This window comes from Panthera onca, chromosome B2, assembly GCF_046562875.1.
Source record: "Panthera onca isolate mPanOnc1 chromosome B2, mPanOnc1 haplotype 2, whole genome shotgun sequence".
Classification (NCBI taxonomy): domain Eukaryota; kingdom Metazoa; phylum Chordata; class Mammalia; order Carnivora; family Felidae; genus Panthera; species Panthera onca.
Window position 1 is genome coordinate 34,218,597 of NC_138343.1, and position 14,318 is coordinate 34,232,914.

The 14,318-nt window shown below is 50.1% G+C and overlaps 2 protein-coding genes across 2 annotated transcripts; one reads left to right on the forward strand and one right to left on the reverse strand.

Moving 5' to 3' along the window:
- Positions 1 to 2,178: 2,178 nt before the first annotated feature.
- On the forward strand, positions 2,179 to 5,297 carry CLPSL1 (colipase like 1; the record flags this gene model as incomplete). Its single annotated transcript, XM_078447619.2, has 2 exons — positions 2,179 to 2,644; positions 3,298 to 5,297. Coding segments are annotated over 2 exons (756 nt in total), but the record flags the coding sequence as incomplete, so codon positions are not given.
- A 2,877-nt stretch (positions 5,298 to 8,174) lies between these two features.
- On the reverse strand, positions 8,175 to 12,032 carry CLPS (colipase). The gene is made up of 3 exons (XM_060615309.3): positions 11,260 to 12,032; positions 9,615 to 9,737; positions 8,175 to 9,152 (listed from the first exon to the last, which is right to left on the reverse strand). Exons 1-3 carry the CDS (start codon positions 11,341 to 11,343, stop codon positions 9,021 to 9,023), a joined length of 339 nt encoding a protein of 112 aa, XP_060471292.1. The 5' UTR covers positions 11,344 to 12,032; the 3' UTR covers positions 8,175 to 9,020.
- Positions 12,033 to 14,318: the final 2,286 nt, after the last annotated feature.

Genomic DNA, 14,318 nt, shown 5'->3' on the forward strand with positions numbered 1-14,318 from the left:
TGCTAGAGATAAGGCTGTGAACAAGACATAAAAATCCTTGCCCTTGTAGTGTGGCTATTCTACTCTAGGAGGCAAATAGGTAAAATATTTACATATCCCAGGTGATAAACACCTGAGGACAAAGGAAATAAGGAAGAGGCTTCAGGTGTGGTGGCGTAAGGAGAGGTTGCGGTTTGAAACCGTGTGCTGAGGGAAGACTTTATGAACAAAGCGAAATTTAGGCAAAGACCTAAAGGTGCGGTATTACAATATTACAACCAGAACCTACCAAGGGTGAGGACTTTAGTCCTAGAGACTAAGAAACACAGCAGTGAGCAACATAGGGAAAGAGCCTTGCCCTCAGAGTTGAGGCTCTAGCAGGAGGGACACAGAAAGTTAAAAAAGAAGAAGAAGAAGAAAAAAAGATGAAGATAATTTCAGAGAATCCTAGTGTTGTGAAATAGTGAAGCCAGGTGATGAGGGCTGCTGTAGCTGGGTGTTTGGGGAGGGCTCAGTGGGACACAGTCAGGCAGAGCTCAAAGGACAACATGTTCTGGGCAGAGGGACCAGCAAGTGCAAATGGCCAGGGGCCAGGTGATTCTGATATGTTCAGAGTCCCAGTGATGGCTGCAGGGTGTGTGTGTGTGTGTGTGTGTGTGTGTGTGTGTGTGTGTTGGAGGTGAGGCAAGAGATCTAGTGGTGGGCAGGCAGCCCTGGGATGAGTAAGCCCTGCAGGTCCCATAAAGAATTTTGGTATCAAAATGCCCTGGGGGGTGGGGTGGGGTGGGGTATTGCTTTGAAGCAAGGGAATGACATGATGGGATTTACCTTAAAAAAAAAAAAAAAAAAAAAAAGATTCCTCCTGGAAAGAATGGGGAGAGGGGGGTAGGTGAGACTGTTGCAGGGTGGAGGTCAGGGGTCTGGGGTGGGTTACTGGGAAGAGTGAAATGAGGGAAGCCAGTAAGAGGCTACTGGCAGTCCAACCCTCTCCTGCTTTATTTTCTTTATGGCACTTAGTCAAACGCAATAGATAGGATTATACATACATAAGTAATAATTGTTCATTAATAATATCTAACACATATATGTTAGGTAAAAACTATGTACAGTAAAATGCCCAAATCTTGATTTTACATTAAAATCAATTAATTTAAAACCCATGCAAACACCCTCGTAACCACCACCCCGATCGAGCTACAGAGCACTTCTGGCACCCTGCAAGGCACCCTTGGGCTCACTGTCAGTTGTAGGGCGAAAGGTAACACTCTCCAGACCTCTTCTGTTCTAGATTAGTTTTGCCTGCTTTTGAACTTCATGTAATGGAATCACACAGTATTCTTTTCATGGCTTCCTTTGCTCAGCATTTTGTGCCACTCTGTCTATTTCACTTATTTATTATCTGTCTTCTCCCTAGAGCTGCTCATGCTTGGCCAATAGCAAATCACGAGTCGCAAGAGTGACTGAAGTTAATTAATTAAAGTTAAGCAAAATTTAAAGTTCAGCTCCTCATTCACACTCGCCGCATTTCTAGTGCTCATTAGCCACACGTGGCTAGCGATCACCAAATTGGAACATGCAGAAAAAGCACATTTTCGTCCTTGCCAAAAGTTCTACTGGACAGCTGCTCTGGCGTGCCAGCTCCAGGAGGGAAGGCGTGTCTGGGCATTTCTGTTTGTTTTGTTCCCAGCTGTATCCCCGGTGCCTGAAACGTACTTGGACACAGTAGGTGCTCGGCATTTGCTTGTTGAATGAATTGAACTTGTCAGAGAGATGATGGTGGCAGTGACAGATGATGTGATGGCCTAGCGCTGGGGATCGCTGGTGTGGGTGAGTGTGGGGGAGGAGGGAGCCTGTAGGTGCCGTGCAAGCTCGACTGAAAAGGTAAGTAGGGGGGCTCCTGGGTGGCTCAGGTTAAGCCGAGTGCTGACAGCTCAGCGCCTGGAGCCTGCTTTGGATTTTAGGTCTCCCTCCCTCTCTCTCTGTCCCTCCCCTGCTCGTGCTCTCTCTCTGTCTCTCAAAAATAAATATAAGTTAAAGAAAAATAGACATTAAAAAACAAAAAAGTGAGTAGGAGTTTGCAGAGAGAAGGTTGTGCGGCGGAAGGAACCGCAGGAGCCAAGACGGGAAGGCCTGGATCACCCTGGTGTGTGTGTGAGCGAGAAGTAACCTATCTGCGGGACTCTAAAGGCAAACCCGTGATATCTCTTTGGTCCCCCTTTGGGAAAAATCCGGCGCCCCTCCGCACAGACATCCGCCGTCCCCAACTCCAGCCCGGGCGAGAGTGGGGGCTGCGGTGAGGGCGCAGCGCGGGAGGGGAACCTGCAGGGAGGAAGCCCAGGGGCGCCATCTCCCCGCAGGACGACAGGGAGATCTGCATCCAGGAGCAAGAAGTGCAAGAGCGGGTGCTGTCGCCGGGAGACCGAGGGCTGCGAGTCGCACTGCGCCCCCAAGGGGTCCGAGGGCAGCACGCGTCACCCGCAGGTGGGTGGCGGCGCCCCCTGGGGGGCGGGCGGGGTGAGCGGGGAGGACCCCCGGAAAGGAGGGGCAGGGGCGGACCCGGAGCCCAGGGGAGGGTGCGGGGTCGGCGACGGCGACCCGGAGCGGGGAATTGTCTGCTGCGACGGCACCTCCCAGCCGCTTGGGGGAGCCTGTGGACCGACCCAAGGTGGGACCCCACGCCAGGGGCTTGGAATCCAGATGGTTTGTTGTTGTTTTTATGTTTATTTATTTTGAGAGAGAGAGGGTGGGAGTGTGAACGGGGGAGGGGCAGAGAGAGGGGGACAGAGGATTCCAAGCCGGCTCCGCTCTGACAGCGGAGAGTTGGAAATGGGGCTGGAACTCACCAAAGGTGAGATCATGACCTGAGCCCAGGTAGGATGTTTAACCGACTGAGCCACCCAGGCGCCCCCATGCTTCTCTTTCTGATATAAGTTCCCCTTTTCAGTGGGTCATCTAAGTAAACTCTGGAAGTAGCATTGTCAATTGGCACAGGTAGAAGGTCTGGTCCTAATCATGGTTCTCAGCCCACCCTTCTCAACAGCCCCACGGGCTCTGCTGTGGCCCCAGGTGTTCTGGGCCAGAGGTTGTGGGCTGGGGTAGCCTCTGAGCTGGGTGTGCAGGAAAGGGGTGTTGGTTTGCTCATGAAAGGACTTCAGGAGAAAAGATGGAGGTCCCCTGTGGGAGGGTGTTTTTTCACTCGGGATAGACACCTGGGCTAATGACAGGAAAGGTGATGCCAGAGAATGAACTAGGAGAGCACCAACAATCCTAGGGGTCAGCCTGGAGGAGGCAACCAGAGGCACAGACTGAACAGCGCATGAAGGGGTCCCTCAAGCCCGGGCTCCTCTGCTGTGTGCAAGCAGATGGTCTTGCAGGGGAGCACTTCCAGGGGAGTGAAGGCTGCCCCCTCAGGGCTGAGGGCAAAGCAGCCCCCAAGGTCAAGATCAAAGTCCTGCCTTTCCCAGACATTCCTGGGCCTGTGTAAGGAGTGTCCCTGCCTGCCGAACCTGACGTGTGCATTTCCAAAGAATGAGAAATCATTTAACATCATCTATGGCCGTTGTAAGAAAATTGAAAAAAGGAAGTCAGCTAAGAACATTGTCTTGTAACGCTCCCTCTTTGCTGCCTTCCCCACCTCCTCCATCTATTCCTACGCCTCCCCAAATTTGTGTTCTTGCCCCTAGCCCTCAGAGCCTCCACCAGCAGGGGAGGGGCAGGGAGGGAGGGAGGGATGATGCACCATCACTGGAATAAAGACTTTTCAGTGTTTGCTGCCCCTGGTGCCAGGGGCTGGGGAGGCGTGGCTGGGATGGGCCGGGCACAGGTTGCTGGGGAGTGAAGGGGCTGAGAGGCCGGAAGCTTAGGCTTGGGCCTTTCCCCTGTTGGGGCATGAATGAAAGTCCCCCAGAGGAGACTTGAGCTCTTCTCCCCACCCCAACCCCTTTCTGGCTTCAGCCCATTCCATAATCCACCCGCCAAAAGCTCAGTTCACACCTGAACTCTTGGTTCCCCCTGACCTTAAAGGTCAGAAATGTGAAAGGAAGTGTACAAGACAAATGTGTATGAAGAACTGGCAGTCTCAGTGGGTAGAACATGTGAGTCCTTCTCTGGGTCATGAATTCGAGCCCTGCGCTGGGTGTAGAGATTTAAAAAAAAAAAAATTGCCTGTGTTTATGGAGCACTTACTTTATGCCAGGGGCGGTGCCAGATCCCTTACACACAGGATCTCATTTCATCCTACAAAAAAACCTTAGGAGGAGGGGTCAGAACTTTGATCACCCCATCTCAGGAGAACCTGAGACAGACTGAGCAACTTGTTCACAGTCACAGCGCTTGAACGTGATGAATCGGACTCTTTTGGGAGATCAGAAGAGAAAGGAGGGATGAGAAAAGGAGAGCCAAGGAAAGAGCGTGAGGAAAAGAAAGATCAGAGCGCCTACTGTGCTGTGGGGACGGGGAGACAATGAATCAGGACGAGTTTCTGCAAGCTGTACCTTTGGGTTGTGAGGCTTTAAGAGCCAGACGCTAGCTTGCTGGCTGTGAGTGTCGTGAATTCTCTGCAGAAGCAGGCTTCAAGGCAGCCCTGCTATATTTGGGTTACGTTCTGGGAATAAATAATTCAGATTTGGGACCCAAAGTTCCATGGTTAGCTACACTTCTGATTAGCTGAACCAAGTGTGAACCCAGATCTGAGCCAAGTATGTCCTCCAGGACGTCAGGCTTATGGTGCGAGAGCTCAGTAGTTGAGATGGAAGCTGAGGTTTACTTAAAGCACCCCCTGTAAGTCTTAGCAACACTCTAACCTTTATCTTGGCGGAAATTGCTCCTAAATGTGTCAGACAGATCCACAGTGTCACATGTACTTCAGAAAGACACAGGGCTGCGGTGCATGAGCTCCCCTTATTTGGAGAAAATCTATGAAAGGCCCTTGGAAGGGGAGATCGCAGGCTGGAAACCCAGCCTCCAAGAATACCTAATGTCTTCAAATTTAGAAGGGGAGGGGGAAAATACATTGCTGATGTGATTACACTGGTTTCATACAATGAAGAGGAGAAACTTTCCCTCTACCCTCTTAGGTTCAGTGTTGGGGGTCTGCAAATTAAACTGACAAAAGACAGATTGGCAAGAGAAAAGAGAGATTTTTTTTTTATTCACATACAGACGCATGTGGGGGAGTTCACAGAAAAAGGTGACCCAATGAGTCAGTTAGAATTTGGGGCATATATATCATCTTTATTGGGGAAGGGGAATGGGAGAAGGACCCTCTGGAAAATGGCTTCTTAATAGGGGAAGAAAGAGCACTTAGGGGAAAACACATTATTTTTTTTTTTCAACTTTTTTTTTTTTTTTTTAATTTATTTTTGGGACAGAGAGAGACAGAGCATGAACGGGGGAGGGGCAGAGAGAGAGGGAGACACAGAATCGGAAACAGGCTCCAGGCTCTGAGCCATCAGCCCAGAGCCTGACGCAGGGCTCGAACTCACGGACCGCGAGATCGTGACCTGGCTGAAGTCGGACGCTTAACCGACTGCGCCACCCAGGTGCCCCTAAAAAACACATTATTTTTAAGAAAGATAAATGGGCCCGTAGGAGAGTAGATGACAGTTATGATAGTTTTTGTGACAATGTCCATTTAGGTGTGGTGCTGACTTCTGCAGTGATGAGATTCCAGCACAAAGAGTCAATCTTTCTTGGTTGCCAGAAACTTCTCCAGGAGGGACTTTATGATAGTTGAGTTCTTTGGGGAGGCTCTGCTTTTAGACAGATGAAGGAGTTCAGAAAAATGCCTCTTTTCAAAATCCTTCAGCTTAAAAGAGCAGCACTGTCCAGCAGAAGGTGCAATGTGATTTTAAATTTTCTAATGGCCATACTTAAAAAGTAAAGAGAAACAGGTGGAACCAATTTTGACAATATAACACAATCAAAAATGTTATTTCAACGTGTAAAAATTATTTGAGATCTTTGACATTCTTCTTTTGGTAATAGGTCATCTGAATCCAATTTGTATTTTACGCGTACCCCAATTCAAGTGCTCAACATGTGACTAATTGGTACTATATTAGACAGCATATGTCTACAGGGTCCAGCATCCGGCATTTTTTATGGATTCAAGGCTGCAGATATTGCCACTTCTGTAGCTGAATTTGTAGCAGATCTAGAAAAAAGTTACAGCAAGGTGGGGAGCTCCTGGGGTTAGGATATTAAGGTAGAAAGTATCAATGACAAGGCTACAACCTATAGGACATCTTTATGGGAATTTGAAAACAGGGACTCCTTGGGGCACCTGGGTAGCTCAGTTGGTCAAGCATCCAATTTTGGCTCAGGTCATGATCTCCCGGTTCGTGGGTTTGAGCCCCGCATTGGGCTCTGTGCTGACAGCTTGGGGCCTGGAACCTGCTTCAGATTCTGTGTCTCCCTCTCTCTCTCTGCCCCTCCCCCATTCATGCTCTGTCTCTCTCTCTCTCTCTTTCTCAAGATAAATAAACATGAAAAAAAATAAAAATATTAAGAAAAAAAAAAAAAAGAAAATGGGGTCTTGTCTGGGCTCCAGGCTGGGTGAGAAGAAGGTGCCTTTGAACAGCAGCAACACAACAAAAAATATTCCCCTTCTTCCAGCAGTCGTGTATTACTCAGTCTCAGTGCCAAAAACAAGAACCACTCCAGATGGTTCAAGTAGAAAGGATTTAACACGGGGAACAGGGGGTTGAGGTCTTTGCCCCTTGCTGCCACAGAGCCCAGCTTCCCACTCACCCCTGGAAACTAGGAACATTTCCCTCGCACCCTTTATAGACTGTAACACAGTGCTGGGCACTATGGTCATTCAACAGATGTATGAAGAAGTGAATGAATGCAGGTTCCCACCCAGCTTTGGATCTAGGCACCACGGAGTATGACCCAACCCTGCCTCAGAGTCTGAGCCCCCTACTGGGTTAAGATATTGAAAGCCCCTCCAGTTGAGCACTAACTTAGGTATGGAGGATACTTACCTGACTCCCCAACAGCCTTTACCCCTCTTCCTTGCTAACTGAACCCCAGTATTGTTTGGCTGGTACTGGGCCCAGCCCTGGGAGAGGGATCTAATTAGCCCAAGCCAGTCATGGCGGTCCCATTCCCTTTGCCCAGTACTTGCTTTCCCAACTTCCCTTGTGGCCAGAGGTGGTCCCTTGACCCAGTTGGAGCCATTGAGATATGGAGATGTCAGCCTGGAGGCTTTTGGGCAAGATAAGAAAGTAGGCTAGGAGAAATAATCTGCTCTCAGCCCCTATCCAGCCACCCTCTACTCCATGCTTCTTAACTTGAACTTGGTAAGAGAATATGACCATTAGGAGCTGCCGTGAAGGCATCTGCCAGTTGAGAGGAGGTAACAGACGCGCAGTTCTGCCAACACTTCCTATCTCCAGACTTCTTTTTAATGTTTGTTTGTTTAGAGAATGAGTGGGGGAGGGGCAGAAAGAGAGAGAGAGAGAGAGAGAGAGAGAGAGAAAGAGAGAGAGAGGGAATCCCAAGCAGGTTTCCTGTCAGTGATCAGCGCAGAGCCTGACGAGGGGCTCAATCTCATGAATCATGAGATCACGACCTGAGCCCAAATCAAGAGTCAGACGCTCAACTGACTGAGCCCCCCAAGGTGCCCCCTCCAGACTTTTTAATTCACGAGAAACATGTGTCCCTATTTGTTTCAGCCATAATTCCTTGGTTTTTTTTGGTTACTTTTCAGGTAGATCCTGTCTTAACTCAGAAACCTAGTGGCTACTCTAAGGATTCCTTAATCACAGACTACAAAATCCTGGGGCTGGGAGAACATCTCAGCTTTAATTAGTTCATTCTCTTCCTTCTTTGCATGAATCTCCTCTCCTACATCCCCACTGAGGGTCAGTGAACCTCCACTTGCATATCTCAGTGACGGGGACCTCAGTACTGCCTAAGGCAACCTAGGTTTGATGGTTTTTATGTTAAACCAAAACCAAATTCCCTACAATCCCACCCATTTGTCTTAGTATGAATAATTGGGAAAGAACCAGGAATTGTAGAATGGGTAGGGGGGTGGAGTTAGCGGGTGTGCTGCTAACTTTTTCTTTAAGTTTTTAATTAGCAGACCTTTCTTTCTTTCTTCTTTCTCTTTCTTTTCTTTCTTTCTTTCTTTCTTTCTTTCTTTCTTTCCTTTCTTTCTTTCCTTTCTTTCAGTTTATTTATTTATTTTAAGAGAGCACAGTTGGGCCAGGAGTAGAGAGAAAGAGGAAAAGAGAGAATCCCAAGCAGGCTCTGTGTGGTCAGTACACAGCCCCACACAGGGCTTGTTCCCATGAACCGTGAGATCACAACCTGAGCTGAAATCAAGAGTCAGACACCTTACCGACTGAGCCACTCAGGCAACCCCCAGATTTTTCTAATTATGTGACATTGAGCAAGTTGCTTAACTTCTCTGAATGTTAGTTTTTGTTTTTGTTTTATCTATAGAGACGATATATTCTCCCTCCTAGATCGTTGTGAGGATTTGCTAGCAAAGAGTAAGCCCACAGCAATTGTTAGTGGTTTGACTCCTTAACACATGGGTTGTGTCAACCAGCTGGCATATCTGAGAGTTGGGTCCAGAAAGCAGATAGGACCCCAGGACAGGGGCTGGTAAATTTTGACGCAGGGCAGAGAATATGGGCCATTATGACTCCCCTCGAGAAGTGTGTGCATGTACCTGTCTGAGAACTTGAGGGGCAAGAAGCGCATCCCAGGGAGGTGTCACGGTCCCCAAATGGAGAGGTTCTCAGCATGGCTGCTTCACAACCTTGTCTCCAGTCTGTCCAGCCTCATCCCGCCTGGCCCCCGACCCATCCCTCCTTCCTCTGATCTATTGACTTCCTCTGACCTTGATGAGGCAAAGGCTTGAGGTGACATCAAGGAAGACGCTGACTCAACAAGAACATTCAGGAGCCTGGGGAAGGTTGCAGGAAGAGCTTTAATTGCTGAGAATCCAATCAGAAAAGGGAGGTGCTGGCCAAGGGGTGGCCAGCCAGGGAGGGGTGGTGGAAGAGGGGCAGCCTTCGGTGGTTTTACTCCCGGGAGCGTCCAGCATCGTGGCAGAAGCCAAAGTTGGTATTGGTGATGGAGCCCACGATGGTCTTGTCAACCTCACAGGTCAGGCCCCGCTCACAGGGACACTTGTAGTAAACCCCATAGAGTGTCTGCAAAGACACAGGGCCATTGGAGTCACAGGCTGTGTGTTGGGGGGGCTACTTTGGGCATAACATGCCCCCTGGCCTGACCCCAAGAACCCCTGGCCAGTCTCTTTTCAGTCTGTCTTCTTCTGACTGCCACCCCAGAGGGCACTGTGGGCCCCGAGGCTGGTCCCACTCTGTGCATTTACGCTGACTAACTACATCTCTCTGGGGAGGCCTCTATTCACCTGTCCGTGAAAAGGGGATAACAACCCCCTGCCCCCATTCATCTCACTGGTCACTTGTGAGGGTCAAAGGAGATGATGGCATGGGAAAGTGCTTTGAAGCCTGCTGACCTCCCCCTCTTAATCTCAGCGTTCAGGGCCCAGGCTGACGCTCCTCCGCGATCCTATCCCCAAGCCTGAGGGCCCTCCTCCTCTGAGCGGTCCCTCTTCCCACCACGACCGCCCCCACTCCGTGGGCACCCACCTTGGCAGAACACTCGCTGTTCTCACTGGCCTTGGGTGCGCAGCGGGCCAGGCTCAGCCCCGTGCTACGGTGGCAGCACTTGCTCTTGCATTGAAGGCTGTTCAGGCAGAGCTCGCCGTCTTCCTGCCGGGGCAGCCGGTTAGCCCAGGACCCCTTCCCTTGGTCCCTTCTCTACACCCCCCCTGCCCCGCCACCCACTGCCGCTGACAGTGCCTCCCCTGGTGGGGGCGTGTGTAGAGGAACCCAGCCCCTGGGTCTGGGGGCCAATCCACCTACCCCCAGCCCCAGTGTGTGAGAAGTGGGCAGGGTAGTGGTTGCGGGTCAGGACACGGGTTCTAGCACCCACTGTGCTATCAACTCCCTGGGTGACTCTGGGCAAGTCACTGCCCCACACTCTGCCTCGGTGTTCCCAAAATGGGGTCTCCAAACTTCTCTGGTTCCCACGCTCCGTGGAGGAGCCTGTGAAGGGTGAGGACCTTCTCCCTGGAAAATTCCTCCCTCCCCTGACTTTTACATATAACCTCAGGGGGATCCCGGACCCTCTGAGCCATGTAAGGCCCTGAGTTAAGAACCTTTGGGTACAGAGGCAGCATGGGGCAGCGTGACAGTGTGGCTCTGGAGCCAGCAGCCTGGGCTCCAATCCCTGCTCCGTGTTTTCCAGCTGTGTGACCTCAGGCAGGTGGTTTAACCTTTCTCTACAACTGCTTTCCATCTGAAAACGGACCTGATCCGAATAGGACCTATCTCGCATGGTCAGTATGAGGCATTTAGAACTGTGTCTGTGTGTCCCTCTAGGTCAGAAGCCAGACTCCCTGGGAGAGCTTTTTAAACTACTGCACATTTCTGAGCCAGGGTTTCCAGGGCAGGACCCTAGGGCTCTAGGTTTTTCTGAAGCTCCCTCAGCCAGTTTGAACCATTGCCCTGAGCATGTCCCATGCTGGTCAGCCTTGTCTGAGGCGCCAGCGGAAGAGGGCAGGACAGTCGTGGGCAGGATAGATAGAGATGCTTCACCTCTCAGCCTCCAGGCAGCCCCAGGTGGAGACATTGGAGGTTAAGATCGAAGCTTAAAAAATCTCCACCTGGGCACATGCACCCCAATATTTATAGCAACACTATCGACAGTAGCCAAATTATGGAGAGAGCCCAAATGTCCAATGACTGACAAATGGATAAAGATGGATAAAGAAGATGTGGTGTGTGTATATTATATAATGTAATAATACTCGGCAATCAAAAATAATAAAATCTTGCCATTTGCAACAATGTGGATGGAACTAAGAGTGTATTATGCTAAGCGAAATTAGTCAGAGAAAGACAAATATCGTATGATTTCACTCATATGTGGAATTTAAGAAACAAAACAGATGGACATAGAGGAAGGAGAGGAAAAATAAGATAAAAAAAAAACAGAGGGAGAGGTGTTGGTGGGGGCTGGGCTAAATGTGTGATGGGCATTAAGGAAGACGCTTGTTGGGATGGGCACCGGGTGTTCTCTGTAAGTGGTGAATCACTGAATTCTACTCCTGAAACCATTATTACACTATATGTTAACTAACTTGGATTTCAATAAAATTTAAAAATTAAAAAAAAAAAAAAAATCCCTGCCTGGATGTTCAGATGACTCCTTCCCTGAAGCCCCTCTTACCAGGTGGATAATGATTCCCCGAGGGTCAGGCACCGCATAGGCCACTGCGAGGGCAACCAGCAGAAGGACGAGGACCTTCTCCATGATGGACGGGCACAGCTGGTGTAGACAGCCGCTGGCAGGTCAGGTGGCAGAAGACAGACCCGGCCTGGGTGGTGGAGGTATAAAAGGGACTCTGTCCACATGTGACTCACCTTCCCCAGCCCGCTCGCTGGGCTGGATGTGAACCGAGGCCCAGCTGTGGCCAATCTGCTGGAGGGGCGTGTCCTGATAAAGCAAATGGGCGACACCTGGTTCCTTGTGCATGCGTGTGCGTGTATGTGTGCACCTGTGTGTGTGTGTGTGCGTGTGTGTGTGTGGTGGTGATACTGCATCGTGGTTGGGTGTGGACTCTGGAACACTTTTACTTGTAAAGTTATTAGCTGGGCAAGTTATCTGTTCTGAGCCTCAGTCTCCTTATCTTCAACTGGGGATCATTTTGAGAGTTGGGAGGGCTGAGTGAGTGAATATGTCGCATATATCTTAACACACATGGGTAGCTCAGCCCCGGGCTTGGCTCTGTCATTAGGATGTGTCAGCCGCTGTTACCGGTGCTCCATTCCCCGCTGGTGCCCGGAGCCCTGGTAGGGCTGGGACTTGGGTGAGGCGAGAGAGGCACCAAGGGTGTGAGCACCCCCTTCAGCTTTGCATGTAGGCATCTCTCTCCCCAGTCTAGGCCCTGCTTCTGGCTCCATCCAAACCCAGGGATCAGGCCCCGGTGAGGAGGGGCCCCAGCCTCCCCTGGGGCATTTTAGGGCAGGTCGAGGCTGCTGGGGCTGACCCGCTCTGTGATTGACCGCCAGAGGGGGGATGTGTGTTCTCACTTCCCACCTGCCCTCACACTGTGGGGGAGGCGGGGAGGGGGGGCCTGCCTCCGTGAGTGATTTCAGGGGCCCTTAGGATGGTCCTTCTCACGCAATTGTCTCCCGTTTCCTCTTCACTCAACATCTGCAGTCCCAAACCCCTTCAGTTAAGGCTTCCACTCAGCCTGTCCCCTACCCAAGGCCACCTGTGAACGTGAGCTGTAGTCTCTCCTGGCTGAGGACGAGGAAGTCTTGTGAATCGCAGATGGACCCAGGTCGGGGGAGGGGGGCTGAAGGCTGGGAAGGGTGCAGCTGCCAGAGTGTGCTCAGGTGTGGGACCAGAACAACTTTCCCTGGACGACCGCTCACTGCAGCCAAGGATCCCATCCCAGGAGGTGGAAGACCGCCCCGCTGTGGAGGCCCTGGATCCGGTTCCCCAGAGCACAGCTTGGATCCATATAGACTTGGCTTCCAAACTCGGCCCTCCCTAGCCACGTGACCTTGGACAGGTAATTTAAATCTGTAAGCCATCTGAGCCTGTTTCCTCTGTACCGAGGAAGATGATGGCTCCTTTGTAAGGTCAGGATTGAGTAAGACAATGCAGGTGGGAGTGCCTAGCGTCTAGTAGGTGTTCTGCCCTCGTAATACCCCCACCCCTCCGCCTTACAGCCCTAGAGGGTGGAATAGAGGGGAGTAGCTGGAGGAACGAGCTAGGAGACCCTCACAATGGGAGAAACCTGACACAAAAGTATCACTGATTAAAGCAACACTAGTCTGTCTTATTTTTATGGAACTCAGTGTTTAAAACCACTTTCCCCTATGAGGTCATTCTGGCCCCTCCTTCGCTTCCCACTCCCCTCCCCCCCAGTACCCCTGTGAGCAGAGCCACAGGGAGGGTAATTGCACTTTGCTTTTCAGCAGTCAAGGCCAGGAGGCTGGGGAAGGAACTGGAGGAGCTCTTTCCATCTGTGACCGGAGCTGTGAAAAGTGCATCAGTCCTATCTCCGGCTGGTCACAGCCAACTTCCCAGAGGAGGAAGAATGGAGTTTTTTCCGTTACAGATGAAGAGTATAGCAAAGAGAACTTTGGCCAATGTTTCTGCTTCCAAAATATAAGCAAAAATTAGATTTTTTTTTTTTTACCAAATCCCCATAAGGTTTAGCCACCCCTTGCCCAATCTAAAGAGTGTTGTGCATTGCGTTTTTCCCCTTTAAAAAGGAACCCCACATGCAATCACATGGATTAACTTCAGAGGCATAATGTTGAGTGAGGAAAGCCACAGACAGAAAACATACAACTGTGTGGTTATGTTTACATGCAGTTCAGGAAAAGGCAAAACTAACCTATGGTGATAAAAATCTGCAGGTTTACCCCTGGGTGGGCAAATTGGCTGGGAGGCGGCAAGAGGAAGCCTTCTGGAATGTTGGAATTGTTCTAAATCTTGATTTGGGGCATTGAGAGAGAGAGGGCATGAGTGAAAGAGGGCAGGGAGGGAGAGAGAGGGGAGAGAGAGAGACTCTCTGATGCGGAACTCACGAATGGTGAGATCATGACCCGAGCAGAAGTTGGATGCTGAGCTGACTGAGCCACCCAGGTGCCCCCACAGTATGTACTTTTAAAAAGTTGTGTTTTATTTTTGTTTTTATTTTTGGCCTGGCTTCTTAGCATAACACATTTGGGATTTGTGCACGTTGTGGCCGGTTTCTGTAGTTTGTTTCTACTGTTTCTGCTTCTGTTGTGTAGAATGGAACCACAGTGTGTTTATCCATTTCCGGCTGAAGGACATTTGGGTTATTTCTGAAAAATTTGGGGCAATTATTAATAAAGCTCTTATACAGGAGCACCTGGGTGGCTGGGTCGGTTAAGCGTCCGACTTCAGCTCGGGTCATGAGTTCGAGCCCTGCATCAGGCTCTGTGCTGACAGTTCAGAGCCTGGAGCCTGCTTCGGATTCTGTGTCTCCCTCTCTCTCTGCCCCTCCCCCACTCATGTACTGTCTCTCAAAAAAAAAAATAAACGTTAAAAAATGTTTAAAAAAGCTTTTATACATATTTGTGTACAGGTTTTTGTATGTGTGCAAGTTTTCATTTCTCTGGGACAAATAATCAGGAGTGAGATGGCTGAGTCTTGTGGCAAATGTTTGTTTCAATTTCTGAAAGATGTTGGACTGTTTTCCAAAAGAGCTGAACTAATGTGCATTCCTACCAGCAATGTATAAA